The sequence below is a fragment of the Typopeltis vanoorti genome, chromosome 13 (assembly GCF_054136105.1).
Source record: "Typopeltis vanoorti isolate ZY-2024b chromosome 13, IOZ_Tvanoo_1.0, whole genome shotgun sequence".
Lineage (NCBI taxonomy): Eukaryota > Metazoa > Arthropoda > Arachnida > Uropygi > Thelyphonidae > Typopeltis > Typopeltis vanoorti.
The window spans coordinates 128,888,461-128,907,867 of NC_143561.1; the positions used below are offsets into that span (position 1 = coordinate 128,888,461).

General features: G+C 36.0%; 1 protein-coding gene across 1 annotated transcript in view; it reads left to right on the plus strand.

The window, feature by feature from the left end:
• Positions 1 to 19,407, plus strand: part of LOC150100532 (uncharacterized protein CG43867-like) — a 552,783-nt gene that overhangs the window by 281,882 nt on the left and 251,494 nt on the right. The window contains exon 14 of the mRNA XM_090402673.1: positions 17,010 to 17,098. Coding sequence (XP_090258799.1) covers positions 17,010 to 17,098 — 89 coding nt within the window. The remainder of the gene's footprint in view (positions 1 to 17,009; positions 17,099 to 19,407) is intronic.

A 19,407-nucleotide genomic window follows, 5' to 3' on the forward strand; every position in this document is an offset into this window, starting at 1 on the left:
GTGGCAGCTAGCTGTCACATTTCTTAGCATCTTTAGAGGAGAATAAATTATGGCTGAATCATCCATCAAATTTAATGTTGGCAGTTCTGATGAAAAATGACAATGAAAATATTAGTAGAAAAGATGCAGTAGAAACCAAACATCTGTATGAAATGAAGCAAATTGTTGAAATATGGGTTCTTAATCAGTCTGGATGTACTCTTCAGTAGTGAGTAAAGAATTTTTACTCTTCCTTCAGGGATGCTTTTCCAGGTATGAGAATAATAATAAAAATTCTGTTCAACCACAGAACACCTGTTCTGTGGTTGAACAGAATTTTTATTATTATTCTCATACCTGAAAAATTTTATACCTGGAATAGAATTTTTTTTTATTATTATTATTATTAAAGATCCAACTTAGAGACTCTCACTGTTACAAAAATAAAACTCACTGAAAACCATATGTTAAACCCATTTGCTCTTTCCTCTTCCACACGCTCAGGAAATGCAGCCCACTCACTACCTATTCTACATGCAGAAAATTCTGTTTCTCATTCTATCCTGATCATGCCCTCCTCTTTCAGATTCTAGAAATAGTTTCTTGTTCCAACTATTTCCATCTCTTTCACAATAATCTGATTGCAGACGCTTACATTCCCAGCATTGCTACTGATATACAACACTTATGGAATGACTTTAATAAGCTGGAACAGTTGACAATGATAATAACTATCAATTCAATGTTAGTAAGTAAACTTATTTGCCATGTTAAGATTACCAACAACTACATATTATATTGGTGGAATTATTTTACAAGAAATTTATGTATCTTGTAGTTATGATGAATAGGAAACTGAAGTTCGAAGATCACATTGCAAAAACTGCAAATACACCTCAGAGGATAATTGCAATATTAAAACAAACAATGATATGTAAAAATAAGTAAGCCATTTTTACCTCTTCACAAAACCTTGATATGAGTTGCACTGGCCCACTTACAAATTTGGTTGCCTGCGTTCTGAGGGGATAAATAAGCTGTGGAAAGGGTGCAAAGAAGAGTAACAACATTATTATTATTATTATTACAATGTCAGAACACAAAATACTGACAGCAAAACATTTATGTCACTATGCAGCTTTGCTAAAACATTATTGTAACCAAATCATATATAAAACATATGTAAACATATGTAAACCAAAACATATGTAACCAAATGCATGTAATGTACGTATCACATGAAAACCAATGTATGTAACGTATGTATTATATGTAAACCAATGTACGTAGTAACACATGTAAACAAATGTAAGTAATGTATCATATGTAATCAAATGTATGTAATGTATATAATAACTATAACAAATGTATGCAATGTAATAAAAAAAAAAAAATTCTTTTAAATGTCATCATCATCATCAAATTCCTGCCATGTACCCTCAAGGGGTGTACAGGATATGACAGTACTACATGAAAAAATTACATCATTACTAACTTCCTATCTACAATTTTCCTCCAAATCAGTCTGTTACTTGTCAAGACTCCAACATTATCAGATCTTATATTTCTATCGTCTAAGGCACTTTGTACCGTATCAATCCACCTATATCTTGGTCTTCCTCTGGGTCGTTTTCCTGCCAACCTGACAGAGAACACTTGTTTTGCTAATCTTTCCTCTCCCATTCTATTTAAGTGACCATACCATCTGAGATTAGCTCTGCTAACGCATTCCTGGATGCTGACAATGTCAAGTTCTTTCCTAATATACTCATTTTTAATATGATATTGCCATTGATGCCATCTGTTCACGCCTCTAATCTTTCTCAGGACTCTCATATCTGCGGTCTCTAGTCTTTGGTCAAGTGTTTTACTTCTGACCCAGCTCTCAGATCCATAAGTTAAAATTGGTTTGAACACAGTCTTGTATACAGCTAATTTAGTGTTCCGACTAATTTCTTTCTTATTCCATATGAATTTATTCAATTGACTTCCCACGATACCAGCTTTGCTGATTCTGTTGTCTATTTCTATATTTAGTTTACCATCTTCAGTAAAAATTGTGCCTAAGTAGCTGAAATGTTTTACTTGTTCCACAGGTTCTCCATTCACAACACAGTTGACATTTTCAATGATTCTGCCTATTTTCATTGTCTTTGTCTTTTTATTGCTGACCTTCATACCATATCTATTACAACAGCTATTCAATTTAGCCAGAGAATCTTGCAGACTTGTAGCGGATTTATTTAGAAGTATAACATCATCCGCATAAAGCAAAGAGCTGACATTAACATCTCCAATTTTGATATCAGGTTTAATACCACATTCCTTCATAATGTGATCCATATAGATAATGAACAACAGAGGGGATAATGTACATCCTTGTCTCACACCAGATTTAACATTAAACCATCTTCCTGTACTTCCTTCAATTCTAACTGCTGACTCACAACTCAAATAAAGACTAAGTATTGCTTGATATAATGCCCCATTGACACCATATAACTGCAGCGTATTGAATAGCTTCTCTCTTGGCACCTTGTCATATGCCTTTTCCAAATCGACAAAACTTAAATACAGATCTTTGTTATATTCCCATGCTTTCTCGACTATTTGTCGTAAAGTGAAGATCTGATCCTGACAGCCTCTATTTGGCCTGAATCCAGCTTGTTCTTCACCAAGCTTTTCTTCCACAACTCTTCTCAACCGTTTCTCAAGTATACTTGCATAGATCTTGCCAGGAACACTCAGTAGGGAAATACCTCTGTAATTTTCACATTCAGTTTTATTTCCCTTTTTATATATGGGTACTATGAGAGCTCTACTCCAATCATCGGGAATTCGTCCCTCTGTCCAGGCTTTCTGAACTATGCAGTGCAGCCACTGTAAGACTCTTATACCACCATACTTCAGCATTTCTGGTCGAATATCATCTACTCCTGCTGCCTTTCCACATTTCAAGCCTTTGATGGCTTTTTCTACTTCAAGTATGGATATGTATTCCTGACTGCATGCCTGGTCAGTGTTTTTTATCACTGTGCTGTCATCACTGCTTGTTTCATTTAGCAGTTTTTCAAAGTAATTACTCCATACTTCAAGGATATCTTTTTCTCCTGTTTTCATTTCACCTTTATCATCTCTAATTCCTTTTACAGCACTCTTTCCTCCATTCCTAAGCTTCTTCAACAACCTCCAGAATATTTTGCCACCTTCTTGATATTTATTTTCTATATTCTTGCCAAAGTCCTCCCATGACTTTTGTTTAGCTAGTTTTACACACTGTTTAGCTTTCTTACATTTGTCTCTGTATTCTGTAAGAGTAAAAGCTGACTTATTTGCCAGGAACTTTTGATATGCTTTCTTCTTTTCCTTCACTGCCTCTTTAACTTCCTGTGTCCACCAGGGAGTTCTGATTTTTTTATCTTTGCACACAACCTCACCACATGCCTCTCTGGCAGAATCAATCAATGTTTCCTTCAGAGTTTGCCACTGAATCTCCAAGGTTTGATTCCTGTTCTCAAACTCTTTCATTTTCTTTTCAATAATATTTCTGTATTTTAGTCTACAGTTTACATCTGAGAGCTGCTCAACTTTTATTCGCTTTAAAACTTTCTTACATGTTATTCTTTTCAATATGAAATTCAATTTTATCCTGCTCAAGACTAAATAGTGATCACTTCCAATTTCAAATCCTCTGTACACTCTGGTGTCCTGCACCAGGGAGAAAACATCACTATCAACAATAACATAGTCAATGAGACTTTTCTTATTCCTAGCCTCTTCTCTCCATGTGAATTTGTGCACATTTTTATGTTGGAACATGGTGTTAGTAATAACCAGTCCATGTCCTGAGCAGAAATCCAACAGGTATTTGCCATTATTATTAGCTTTGCTCTTTTCTCCAAATTTTCCCAAAATATTTTTGTATGTCTCACAATCATTTCCTACTCTACTATTTAGATCCCCAACAAGGACCAACTTTTCCTTTTTCATTGTGTCAGTTGCTTTTTCTAAAGCCTCAAAAAATTCCTTCACTTCTACCTTAGTAGAACCTTCTGTGGGACCATAGGCACAAATAAGTCTCATTGTCCAGTTCCCCATTCTCATATTTGCCCACATTACTCTACTTGAGACTGACTGCCATTCAAGAAGATTAGCCTCGTATTTTGTGTTGAATACTATGGCTACTCCTTCTTTTCCTTGATTGTTATTGCCTGAATATAACATTTTGTATTTATTGCTCAGAAAGATCTCACCAGTTTTGGTCTTTTTTGTTTCAGTCACCCCTATTATGTCGATCTGGTACTTATCTAATTCCTCAGCTAGCTCCATTTCTTTGCCATTCAGGCTTCTTACGTTGATAGTACCGATCTTTAACTCTGGTGATGTTGAGTTGGGGTTTGTTTTCTTTTAAATGTAAATCATGAATTTATACTGTATGTTTGTGAGAATTAGGAAATATAATATTTAGATTGCATATGTGTAAATTACTGTTGTATAATCACACCTTTTCAAAATTGAAAAAAAAAAAAATAGTAAACTACACCATGTAATATGATACTACTTATGTAACTCTGAACAATATAATTGTAAATTATTATTATGATTGTTATTTAAAAAAAAAAAAAAATCTGTTATCAGCATTACTATTTAAATCTCACTATATGTAGCACAAAGTGCTGAACCTTGTAAAATAATATACTGAATAGATGATCATTGTACATATGTAAATATTTGAAAGAACAATAAAAAAAAAAATTATTATTCAGGCCTCCAAGGAGTCAAAAGACTCATCGTAGTAGGTCCTTCCTAGGAAACACAAAATCTCTCATACCACTCTTTGAACTTATTGACCGTTCTTGCTCTCGTCACTTTATCACACAATGCATTCCACAGTTCAACCACCCTCCATGCAAAGAAACCACTTTTCACCCTCTTGCTCACAGCTTCCTTCTGCAACTTCGAGGGAGGGCCCCCTTGTCATTGCACCTTCCTGCTGTTCCACTAAGTGAAATAACTCCCCAGTGTCAACCCTGTAACTACCTCTCAACAGTTTAAAAGTCACAATCATATCACCTATCCTTTTCTATCTACCAAACTCTGCAGTCCACATTTCCACAGCCGATCCTCATAACTAACATTGGACAGTCCTGAAACCATCTTTCTTATCTGCCTCTGTACCCTTTCCACAGTTTTATCCCCTTCAAACCCTGAGGACCAAATTTGAGAACAGTATTCTAAGTGTGGTCTGATCAGGGTCTTATACAATGGAATAATATCTGTAATCTCTGCACGTCAGCATCCTTCTCATTATTGCAGCAATCCTCTGTGTTACCTTCACCACCTTTGCAATATGTTCCCTGAATTTGTTTTCTATCAATCATCACCCCTAGATCTCTTGTCTCCCCCTACTTCCTCCAGTACAGCTCCTCCAATCCAGTATGCAGCCTCCCATCGATGTATCCCAAACTTCAAGACTTTACATTTTGCTGTATTAAACCAATATCCCCATTCATTTGCCCATATGCCTACTTTATTCAAATCTCTTGCAGGGCTGCTGCATCTGCACTATTACTAATAACCCTTCCCAGCTTCACATCACCTGCAAACAACTGAATATCCCCTCGCAATCCATTGCCAATGTCATTGATATAAAGGTTAAACAATACAGGTCCCAGTACTGAGCCCTGTGGGACCCCACTTGTAACCTTCTGCCTCCTTGATACTGTCCCACCATACACAACTCTCTGATACCTATCAGACAGCCAATCCTAATCACTTTGACTAACCTGACATCTAAATCCATGTGCTGCAACTTAAATATCAGCTTATCATGTGACACCCGGTCAAATGCCTTCGCTAAATCCAAGAAAATGAAAATGGCAGTATATGCCTTTCCCTCATCTACTGCTCTTGTAACTTTATTATAAAAGGCTAGCATATTACTAAAACAAGAGCACCCCTTCACAAATCCATGTTGACTCTCACAGATAACATTACCCTCATCTGCCCAATGCTGTATACATGGTCTCTCACTAATTTCTCTAAGATCTTAACAACTACTGATGACATGCAAACTGGCCTTTAGTTAGACACATCGAATCTGCTACCACCTTTATGCAATGGCACTATCTTACCTTTCTTCCATTCCTTGGGTACCTTTCCCATAGCCATCTTTCATTGAAAGGTCAGGTTAACGGAGCTGTCAGTTCTTTAGCACATTCTCTCAAAACCCATGGTGAAATACCATCCAGTCCCACAGCTTTACTGACATCCAGGGTACTCAGTATTTGGAGAACACACTCTCCTTTTGCACCTCTAAACTTTGAACCTACCCTATCCCTCTAGTATTAAAACTTATTTCTCAATGATGAAATACTCCAATAAAGTTTTTATTGAATAACTCCACTATCCCCTCTGCATCAGTCACTCTATTCCCATTTTTATCCCACAAAGTCATTCTTCCACAATCATTTCTCCTCCTACTAGCCACATAGCTAAAAAATTCCCTAGGATTATCTTTGGATCTTAGTACCAGTCTCTTCTCATATTCCAGTTTTGCCTTCCTTACCATATTAGTCACTCTCCTAGCCTGAGTCTTATATTCTTCATGCATCTGCTCTCCACCCCCCCCCTCTCTTTATATCTCTTCCATAATTTTTTCACCTTCAGTTCCTGTTTGATATTGTTTGTCATCCACTTTACACCAAATTGTGTCCTCTTCTTCACTCATGGAATACAGCTTACTATTGCTGCTAACAAATATTCCTTCACAATTCCCCATGCGCTAATGATATCTTGCCCTTCAAATTTTACCCTCCATGTAACTGCCCCAAGTTGATATCTAAGACTGTTATAATCCACATAATCCACATAATTGCCTGCCTTATAATCCACATATGTTTCCTTTTCTTTAATACCCCTGCATGTCTATTTTCGTCTTCCAAATTCAGAACCACATGGTCTCTCTCTCCAACAAGGGGGGGGGGGAGATGTCATCTCAGTTATTATCAGCTCTTCTGATGCTATGACCAAATCCCAAATTCTTGAACCTCTTGTTCCCTCTATTACATGTTGACTAAGACATGTAATAGAGGGAACTTTACTGCTGTAGTTAAAATCTCCCATTACAATAATTTTTCTTGCACTTGCCAAGTTCCCAAATTTTCCCAAGATTTTGGGAAAATTTGGAGAAAAGAGCAAAACTAATAATAATGGCAAATATCTGTTGGATTTCTGCTCAGAACATGGACTGGTTATTACTAACACCATGTTCCAACATAAAAATGTGCACAAATTCACATGGAGAGAAGAGGCTAGGAATAAGAAAAGTCTCATTGACTATGTTATTGTTGATAGTGATGTTTTCTCCCGGGTGCAGGACACCAGAGTGTACAGAGGATTTGAAATTGGAAGCGATCACTATTTAGTCTTGAGCAGGATAAAATTGAATTTCATATTGAAAAGAATAACATGTAAGAAAGTTTTAAAGCGAATAAAAGTTGAGCAGCTCTCAGATGTGAACTGTAGACTAAAATACAGAAAGATTATTGAAAAGAAAATGAAAGAGTTTGAGAACAGGAATCAAACCTTGGAGATTCAGTGTGAAATTCTGAAGAAAACATTGATTGATTCTGCCAGAGAGGCATGTGGTGAGGTTGCGTGCAAGGATAAAAAAAATCAGAACTCCCTGGCGGACACAGGAAGTTAAAGAGGCAGTGAAGAAAAAGAAGAAAGCATATCAAAAGTTCCTGGCAAATAAGTCAGCTTTTACTCTTACAGAATACAGACACAAATGTAAGAAAGCTAAACAGTGTGTAAAACTAGCTAAACAAAAATCATGGGAGGACTTTGGCAAGAATATAGAAAATAAATATCAAGAAGGTGGCAAAATATTCTGGAGGTTGTTGAAGAAGCTTAGGAATGGAGGAAAGAGTGCTGTAAAAGGAGTTAGGAATGATAAAGGTGACATGAAAACAGGAGAAAAAGATATCCTTGAAGTATGGAGTAATTACTTTGAAAAACTGCTAAATGAAACAAGCAGTGATGACAGCACAGTGATAAAAAACACTGACGTGGCATGCAGTCAGGAATACATATCCATACTTGAAGTAGAAAAAGCCATCAAAGGCTTGAAATGTGGAAAGGCAGCAGGAGTAGATGATATTCGACCAGAAATGCTGAAGTATGGTGGTATAAAAGTCTTACAGTGGCTGCACTGCATAGTTCAGAAGGCCTGGACAGAGGGATGAATTCCCGATGATTGGAGTAGAGCTCTCATAGTACCCATATATAAAAAGGGAAATAAAACTGAATGTGAGAATTACAGAGGTATTTCCCTACTGAGTATTCCTGGCAAGATCTATGCAAGTATACTTGAGAAATGGTTGAGAAGAATTGTGGAAGAAAAGCTTGGTGAAGAACAAGCTGGATTCAGGCCAAATAGAGGCTGTCAGGATCAGATCTTCACTTTATGACAAATAGTCGAGAAAGCATGGGAATATAACAGAGATCTGTATTTAAGTTTTGTTGATTTGGAAAAGGCATATGACAAATTGCCAAGAGAGAAGCTATTCAATACGCTGCAGTTATATGGTGTCAATGGGGCATTATATCAAGCATTATATCTTTATTTGAGTTGTAAGTCAGCAGTTAGAATTGAAGGAAGTACAGGAAGATGGTTTAATGTTAAATCTGGTGTGAGACAAGGATGTACGTTATCCCCTCTGTTATTCATTATGTATATGGATCACATTATGAAGGAAAGTGGTATTAAACCTGATATCAAAATTGGAGACGTTAATGTCAGCTCTTTGCTTTATGCGGATGATGTTATACTTCTGAATAAATCCGCTAAAAGTCTGCAAGATTCTCTGACTAAATTGAATAGCTGTTGTAATAGATATGGTATGAAGGTCAGCAATAAAAAGACAAAGATGATAAAAATAGGCAGAATCATTGAAAATGTCAACTGTGTTGTGAATGGAGAACCTGTGGAACAAGTAAAACATTTCAGCTACTTAGGCACGATTTTTACTGAAGATGGTAAATTAAATATGGAAATAGACAACAGAATCAGCAAAGTTGGTATGGTTGGAAGTCAATTGAATAAATTCATATGGAATAAGAGAGATTAGCTCTGCTAACGCATTCCTGCGTTAGCAGAGCTAATCTCAGGTGGTACGGTCACTTAAATAGAATGGGAGAGGAAAGATTAGCAAAACAAGTGTTCTCTGCCAGGTTGGCAGCAAAATGACCCAGAGGAAGACCAAGATTTAGGTGGATTGATACGGTACAAAGTGCCTTAGACGATAGAAATATAAGATCTGATAATGTTGGGGTCTTGACAAGTAACAGACTGATTTGGAGGAAAATTGTAGATAGGAAGTTAGTAATGATGTAATTTTTTCATGTAGTACTGTCATATCCTGTACACCCCATGAGGGTACATGGCAGGAATTTGATGATGATGATGATGATGATTGCCAAGTTCAACCGCCTAGTCTCCTGCTCTCCACCTTCTGTGCTCCTTGGTTTGTAGCAACATCCCACTAAATATCCTGTCTTGCCCACCACTACCTCACACCATATGCTTTCAAATCCATTAATGTCACTGCCTTCCAAAGCCTCCACTCTTAGAGGACATAAGTCATCACTTATCATAAGCAGTACTCCATCACCCTTTTTCCCTTCCTATCCTGCCGAAAAATGCTCTACCCTCCTACTTCTATTCCTGTTATTATATCATCTTCCATCAACCACGTCTCAGAGATTTCAATAATCTTTGGCCATGCTTACACTATCAGCACCACCAATTCATCTCCTTTATTCCGAGTACTCCTGGCATTAGTATAAAGCAGTGTTTCCCAACGGGGGGGGGGGGGGGCGAGATGTCATCTCAGTTATTATCAGCTCTTCTGATTCTATGACCAAATCCCAAACTTTTGAATCTCTTTTGGGTTCAAGAATAGGCTCAATAATAATAATAATAATATGCTTAACATATAAGCATATTATTATTATTTTTGAAGAGTTGCAGGTTGCAGTTGTTTGGGAATACTTTATGAGGAAGGTTGTTCCAGAAGACAGATGGACAGAATAAAAGAGTAAGCAAGTTTGGTGTGTATTTGCAGTTGTGTAGGAAAGGGATGCTGTGCAGTTGCTGCTTTTGTATTAACAAGTGCAACAGAATGTGGAGGAATGATGGTTTTCAGTTCAATTGAGCAGTGATCATTGAAGTATCTATAGAATAGACATTGTACTGAAACACTGCATCTGTGAGACAGAGGTTGAAGTGAATTTGTAAGAGAGGAATCATCTACGAGCCTAATTGCTCAGTTAAGAGTTGCTCAGGTGTAAAATAGCATCTTGAAAGAAAGAGAATTCCTAGTTTATGGGATGCTGAGGAGGCTATTGATGTAATATGTTTATGCCAGGAGAGACAGGATGCAAATGTTAGTCCAAGGAGAGACATCTGATCTTGTCTGGTGTATGTTACTTAGGGTAAGGTAGATGAAGGTAAAGGTAGTATGTAGATTAATGTTTAAGGCACTAGTTGTAGATAATCTTCTAGCCTGGTATGTCAGAGTACTACATGTTTTCTCAAATGAGTAGGATGAATGGAGAGTAATATTGTCTGCAAAGCTGTGGATGGGATTAGTGGCGATTGTGAGTAAGTCTTTATGAATAAGAGAAAGAGAGTAGGTGATTAGACAGAGCCTTGAAGCACTCAGCATTGGTGATGAAGCTCAAAGATAGGGTGCCCATCTACCATTACTTGCAGAGAATGACCAGAGAGAAATCTGTCCACCCAATTACAAAGGATGGCAGGGAGACCAAAGGATAACAGTTGGTGTAGCTGATCTCGATGCCAGACATGTTAAAAGCTCTGGAAATGTCAAGGATAACAGCACAAGTTTCTTTGAATCCTTCCATGGCACATGTCCAGTGGTGAGTGATGTAAACTATGAGGTAAACTGTGGATATTGAATGATGGAATCCATACTGGTTTTCACTGATTAATTGATGAGCTTCCAAGAGCTCCCTAAAGATACTGGACTCCGTACAGAAAAGGACAATCAAACTGATTAATGATCCCTATCTCACTAATACATTTCACTCACTTTCACACAGGCACTCTATTTTCACTGCTTGCACCTTCTACAAATACATCTATTCACACTGCTCATCAGAATTAACATTAGTAATACTTTAAATCTCTGTCAAATCAGTTAAAACACATGCAGAAACTGATCAAGACTCTCTCACAATGCATCTTCAAACTCACAGAAACAAATTTCTCCTCCTTTTTGTTCATACCTTCCAATTCTGCCTTCTGGAACAGTCTGACATCTTGTGTTTCCCAAGGAATACAATCCAGAGCTCTTCAAGATAAATGTGAACAAGTTCTTTCTTGCTCTACCGCAATACTGAGATGCACATACCGGCCACTAAATTAGAAACTTTTACTTTATGTATAGGCATGTAACTGCCAATACTGATCCTCTTCATTTCTCTGCATATAGTTTGATGAGATATGGGTCTGGAATAGCATTCATTAAATGCTTCAGTCAATTGCTGCACACAGGAAGTTCTTTTTGGCTGTACAAGCCTTCTCATCATTCCCAAGATGGTGATCTTGTTTCTGATACACTGTCTTAGGACCACAGTTATGTCTCTTAGGTTATTTTAGTTATTTTTAAGCAGTTATTTTTCCACTGATTAAACGCCTGGGATATCTCACTTTTTGAGAAACCAGTCAACTCTGCGTTTTCAAAATCGTGGCTCCAGCCAGATGGGCGGCAACAATAACTCCTTTATCAAACTCTGAAAGATCCTTTGTTTTTCCCATTTTGATCAACACTGTGGTCACCAAAAGTAATGGTCCCCAAATGGACCCCTATGATATAGCCGCAGATGACATTCCTGTTTTAGGATTCTGCTTCTCCATACATACTCACTGATACTAATATCTGATAGTCATTTAACTAGTCATCTCACTAATCTAGTATGTATGCCCCATCTGTTCCAGTTTAATTACCACCTTATCATGTGAAATCAATTGCCTTTGCAAAATCTAAATATAGTGCTGAATATGCATTTCCCTTTCCCAGTGCATTGTTGCCTTATTGTAATATGTCAGCAGAATGTCACTAATATATGACTAAAGAATGTCACTGATACATGTTAAGTTATTAAATAGACTCATTATATTTGAAAAATTAATACCAGAAGAGTCATTCCCATAAATTCTTATATGATCCTGTAATGAATATTATTTGCAAGAGATAAATGTAAGATAATTTAAATAATCTTTATAGCTCTATGCCGTATTTGGATGATGATTATGGTTACAGAATTTTCAAGGAAGCGGCAGTGGTATTAAGAACCAGTAACAACCTCAACAGAAATCAGGGTGCCATGCCAAAAGATATATGGAAAAACTTAATCAACTCACTCAGTTTAACGGAACTACAATACGCGAAAAATCATATAACATGTATGCATACAACACATATCCATGATACTGACTGAAGCTTCTCAGCACATGCACGCATTGTCATGCATAGTTTCAAACTTAACTGCCTAACATTTAGCAACGTTTTGTATTCTCTCATATATTTTTGTGTGTACCGTTCAGCCTTGACAAAGCTAGACAGTCGCTAGTGAAACTAGTAGGCAGGATTATATTAATAAAGTACCAGTGGTCTTATTTTTAAGTATTTTATGACCAAATATGTATAATTTAAATCTTTATATAATATTAATACAGATGTCATATATGATGGTGTAATTATTTCTGTTTATTCATAAATGCTGTTTTCTATGACATAATGCCATTTATCCCATTCATATTACAAAATGATTTAGTATGTATAGTTAAAAAGCTGTTCTTTTTTTCCCCCATTCGACACTATTTTTTTTAGTCTCTTAAATTTGTGGTTTGAATTTATATCAAAAGTGTGCTAGGCCACATGGAAACAACACAAACAAAAACTAATGTTTTACTAACTTTAGATTCCATGTTCCATGCAGAGCACTTCTTCAGGAGATAAAATATATAAATTAAGATGAGATAATCATAGTTGAAAACAATTTTCAAACAATCGAATGATACAGTTGATTGAACAATTATATAGGTATCAGTATCATTTGTGTGAAGTATTGCTGTTGCGATGAAAAGCATAATGTCCATCATATTCTGGGTCTGCATATCTGAGATGTTTGATAAGAGAGGACCAAATGTGGTTTAATATAAGAATTTGAATTTTATTGCATTGGGTGTTGTCGCACAACATCTTAGTAGCCACCTTGAATTTCCAAAGTAGCTGTTGTAGGCAGTATAGGCTTTCTTGGTTTGTTGCCAGAGTACTTGATAACCTTCTTTTGATGTATGAAAAGTTATAGATAATTTTCTTTACTTTTGGTGCTACCTGAAATTCACATAAGTTGGACCATGTGGATTTCTCCAGAGCAGCCTGTTTTGTCCTACATTGTAGATTTTGTGAAATAAAGAATTTTATAATGAACTCTATAGTGATCCTTCAATAGATAAATCAAATATAAATAACTCTTCCCCATCACATATGGAATTCATTCCTGCATTCACTTCAGATGAAATAAAACAAGCATTAAAACAAATGAAAAATGGAAAATGTCCTGGTGAAGACCTAACCTAATTCACATAGAATTAATTAAATGGGGAGGAAACAATATAATTCACCATGTCACAAACTTACTAAATCTATGCCTAGAAGAAGGAAAGATACCAGAAAACTGAAAAAATGCTACTCTGATACTGTTATTTAAAAAAATGAGACAAAGAAGAAATAAAGAATACATTATGCAAATTATGAAAACAACTACCGTGTTAGAGCAAAACTTTAGTTTAATATAAACCAAAATAGACACTCGACGTTTCGACCTTCATATTAAGGTTTATATCTGGAGTATACATATATATATATATATACAAAGAAACAAGTTGCACTACAATCTGCATGGCATGCTAAAGTTACTGACCAACCATTACAACTATTGGCCTGATCTCTGGTGAAAAAAAAAAAAAAACCTTACATCAAAGCTAGAGTCTATTATTATTTACATTAAACATATTTGGTTGTTTGAAAATTAAACATACAAACTTATTGTTTTTATACTGACCATATTGTAAAGCGTATAAACATCTTACATGACATAATGCCATTTATCCCATTCATATTACAAAATGATTTAGTATGTATAGTTAAAAAGCTGTTCTTTTTTTCCCCCATTCGACACTATTTTTTTTAGTCTCTTAAATTTGTGGTTTGAATTTATATCAAAAGTGTGCTAGGCCACATGGAAACAACACAAACAAAAACTAATGTTTTACTAACTTTAGATTCCATGTTCCATGCAGAGCACTTCTTCAGGAGATAAAATATTGACGGAAAAGCATGAAAAACTAGTAAATGCAAATTGAAAGGAACATAAAAACGTTGTAAACAATCTAGTAACTAAGGTTACATGTTCACGTGACAGAGACTGAGAGGACTTATTGTTCTTATTCATTATCACACATGCATGTTTGTTGTAAATGCGTAATGTGATTACTGGCTAGCTGTAGTTCAGATGGATTTAGAGAGAGAGGATCAGGTTTTTCCATGAACTGTTCAGAATAGTACCCTGATTTCTGTTGAGGTTTCCTCCAGTTATTAACACTATTGTGGCTTCCTTGAATAAACAATGTATGTAGTCATCATCCAAATATGGCATGGAGCTGTTTTGCCACTCTATCGTGTGGTTAGACGTATTGAAATGATGTGCTAAGCCAGAAGAAAGACATCTGTTGTAGTTTACATCACCAACATGTTCTTTTTGTCTGATCTCTAAACTCCGTGAAGTTTGTCCGATGTAGGCAAGACTACAGGAGCAAGGAATGTAATATACTCCTGGATATTTGTAGAATGGCACCTTATCTTTTGGGGGATCCTAAAACCTGTCTGATGTTGGTGGTTGGTTTGAAGACCACTCTGATGTTGTAGGCTCTTAGTATTCTGGCTATTTGATAAGAAATTGACCTGATGAAAGGGATCACTACAGTAGAAATGTGCTGGGAGCTTGACGACATATACGGTGACAACCCCAAACAAGAAGAATCAAGCTCCCAGCACATTTCTACTGTAGTGATCCCTTTCATGTTTATATGAAAGGGATCGTTAAATTAAGCTTGAGAGCAACATGTTTACAAAAAAGGAAAAAATTAATAAATAAAAAGTATTACTTATTATAAGTATTCATATAAATTACGACCAACCGGGATTTTTATGCCACCATTATTGTTAAGATTGGGGTGGTTAATCAAAATTTCACAGGCTTCTTTAAATTTTGTTTCATACCAGGTTTTTGTATAAGGAAGTGGAGGAGACAGGAATCTTGAGGTGTTATTGAATAGAAATTTTAAGCTAAGAGAACAAGACATTGCAAAGGTGATGAAAAAGACAACTTTTGCTACCTTACTATTACATAGTAAGGTAGCAAAAGTATTTGATCAAATCACATCTGGACTACTATTCTCAGATCTGGTCACTGAGATTTGAAGGGGATGAAAATGTCTTAGAAAGATTACAAGGGCAAGATGCAGAAACAGTATTAAGGGTGCAAAATGTTGACTGTGACAACATATTAAGTACATGCAATCTTCCAAATTTGGTGGATAAAAGATGATAGATGTTTACCAGATTGGTGCTGGGGAGATTTTTGAAAAAGCAGACCAAGGGAAGGTTCAAGAAGAAGGGTTCAGCCCACAGCCATTGGAATTTTGTGCAGGAGAGTCATAAGTAAATAGGGTTTTTTTTTTTTTTTTTTTTTTTGCATGGGAAGTGGTATGTGCACGGAATGCAGTGCTTTGGGAAAGTGTTGAGACTGTAGACAGGACCTCCACAGAGTCATAATTCATGATTCCATGGAGGTTTGTGATGATAATAATAAATTAATCTAATGCCAAATGTTTCTACACTAATAAACATACTATAATTTAAAATAATTATTGAGAAAACACTATATTGCATAGAAATCTAAATCGCACAGACCTCAACATTGTTTGTGTCATCCTATTGTATGGAAAACACCACACTTTCTTCCATATAGACATCACCTGTACTAGTTTGTGAGGTATTTTTGAATCATTCTTCCTTCACTAATGCCTGTCAGTCAATAGCACCTGCAGGACATAGTGTATTGCTGTATTGAAAGAAGCATAAGATTTAATTCATTTCTTTCAATAAAAGTGCCATAATGCGGTAAGCTTTGTTGTTTTTAGATTAGACTTCGCATTAACCAGAAATATTGCGTATGCGTTGGCATTCTTCCTTACAAGCATTACAGCCAAAGGTCCAAGTCCATACTAGAAGAAATAGTTTTACACCATTACACCTCTGCCACCACACTTCACCATTGGAATAATCCACTCAGAAAGTGTTCCTTAAGGATCCAACTCATCGACACTTGCATCTGATTGGAAAAGAGTGTAGGGTTTCAATGGATTTTCAGTGTTTTGTATAGACAAGTCATGATGTTTTTCATGCTTGTTTAGTCTTGCCCATTGATTGCACTGGTTGATGACTCAAGACCACATCTTTATGCATAATGCTGCTACTTGAACCAATGTGTTTCTTTAAACCTTTGGTTGTTTCAAGATTGAACTTCCAAATTTTCTTTCCAAGCATTCTTTGATCTCTTGGTGACATCCCTAGTCTTCCTGTAGTGGGTAATACCACCACTCCATGTTATGAAGGCATTACTCTAGAAAAAAAATAATCTCCCTCCTAAAGATTTGCACCAAATATGCATGCCACAGTAGGACATCAGTATGGACTGCATGTGGCAACAGGAATATACATATTAGTATACTTCATTCTAAAACAATGTGTGTCCCATTACTTATTTCAAATAAGTGTGAGTAAATAAAATAAACAAAAACAAAATTATTGATTGTTCATCATCTCTCCATTTTGTGTTATTTTATTGAAATAAAGTTTCTTTTATTTCAGTTCTGCAAAATGTTTTGAGGAGAAATGCTACCCGTCTTCTGCTTAGCAAAGAAGATAACAAACCCACAATAGAAGGCTGGCTTACTAAGGTAGCATCTTGTGTCATTAGAATTGTTACTATTGATGTTATATATGTGATTATTCACAAACTACAACTATTATATTGTTAATGTATGAATTTCAGAGTTTATCTTTTCATATAAATATGCATAAACTGCTGTGAAAAAAAAAATAAAATAAAAATTTGTGCTTGTATCATGATCTGTACCTCCATGGTGTCAAAAGACTCATTGCAGGAGACCCACTCTCATGCAAAAAAGATTATTAAACCATTCCTTAAATACATTCGTAGTTTCTGCACTCACCATACTTTTAGACGATGCATTCCACTCACAGCCACTCTACTTGGTCACACCCTCCTTATACAGCTTCCAGGGAAAGCATCATGATCTACCCTTGTTTTCCTCTTCTCTATTAAAAATCTCCTTAATCAGGTAACAATACCTCACCAATTTATACATCTTAGTCATAATCCTCTTCTATTTACAATGCTCTGCAAGTTGCATTCTTTCAGTGCCCTCACATCCCACATTTCATAGACCTGAAACCAACTTAGTGAACCTTCTTAGGATCCTCTCTAATATATCATATTCTTTCAAACCAGGTGAAAAAATCTGCACATAGTAGTTCATATGCAGCTTGATCAAAGCCTTATACAAGCCGTTTATTATTGTAATATATTATCGCAATGCTCTGCTCCTCATAGTTCTTAACTTTACATCATTGGCAAACAACTGCATATCTCCAGTTAAGCATATCCCAGTATATCACCATGTATTTGGAAGGAATGCTCTAGGGAATTAAGATCATCCTTGTCACACCTGTTTAACATGAGTCATGACAAACAAATGACCTATCTAACTCACTAGTCTTATCCAATCCCTTCTGTTTTGATTTAGTTACCAGCTTGTGGTGTGACAATCTATTGAAGACTGAAAAATCCAAGTATACAATTGTATATGCATCTTCATTATCCAATGAATTTATCACCTTGTAATACAAAAGCAGATTAATAAAACATGGCCCTCCCACCCGACAAACCCATGCTGACCATCATAAAGAATACTGCTATTATCAGTCCAGTTCTGAATCTTTGTTTAACATGAGTCATGCAAGAGTGCAAGTCCCAAAATAAACAGATGTGACAAGGATGCTTTTAATTCCCTAAACATTCCATCTAAACATGTGATAATTTATTGGGGAGTCCTACTGCTTTATTAGCATGAAGTTAGTTTACTTAATTTCTCATATACCTCCTGCTTACTTACCATCAGTCCCTCCTCTGCCATACTCTCTACACCATTTTGTCATGATATTCTCTTTATAAGAATCAAAAATACCTTGATAAACTGAGTGAATACTTCAGCTGTAAATTAAAGATGCCAAGAAATTTTATTCTCAGTTTCATCATTTATCCAAGTGTAGGCAAACAAAATTTTTGTGTGAAGTCACTTCACGACTGGGTTACTTGTATATAGAGGCTGACTTCAAATCAGTTGCCTTAGTATCCCATAAAGCAATACACATATCCTCTACATCAGTTATCAGTCTACCATTGTCATCAACTGACATCATCCTATCATAGTCATTCTTTCTTTTACTTGCCACATATCTAAAGAACTTACTAGGATTTTTCTACCAACTGAGTGACCTTTCTGCTCTTTGTACTCTTCATGCAATTATATAAATTAAGTGGATATTAAATCCAACTTCATTTCAAAGCCAAATACAGAAACTATAAAAGCGTGTGAAAATTAATAATTTAACTTACAAATTGACCAGAGAGCTTGCAGGAATACACCACTGCTATACTAGAGTTGCCCTAGCCAAACCTAATAGGAAAAGCATGAATGCTAAAAGCACTCATATATATTGCCTTCTATTGGTCCATTTTGATAGATTTCACTAGTCTGACAGCTGTTTCAAACTCATTGGTTTTCGTCAGAGACCAGGCAGAAACCTAAGAAAGCAAACACTCTCAGTACTAGGGAACTTGAAGCGTCGGAGAGGTGTATTTTCCGGAAGCGAACTCTCGGTCGGTACGTAAAGTATTTACTAAAATAAAGAGCCAAAGGCTTCATTTCAGCAATGCAAAATTATATAAATTAAGGATATCAAATCCAACATCATTTCAAAGCTGAATACAGAAACTATAAAATTTTCGTGCAGAAACTCTGAAAGTTTCATGCGAAAATTGACCAGATAGCTTGTGGGAATACACCACCACCACCATACTATGAGTTGCCCTGTCCGAACCTAATAGGAAAAGCACAAATGCTAATAGTGTCTGTATTCGACTTTGAAATGATATTGGATTTAATATGCACTTAATTTATGT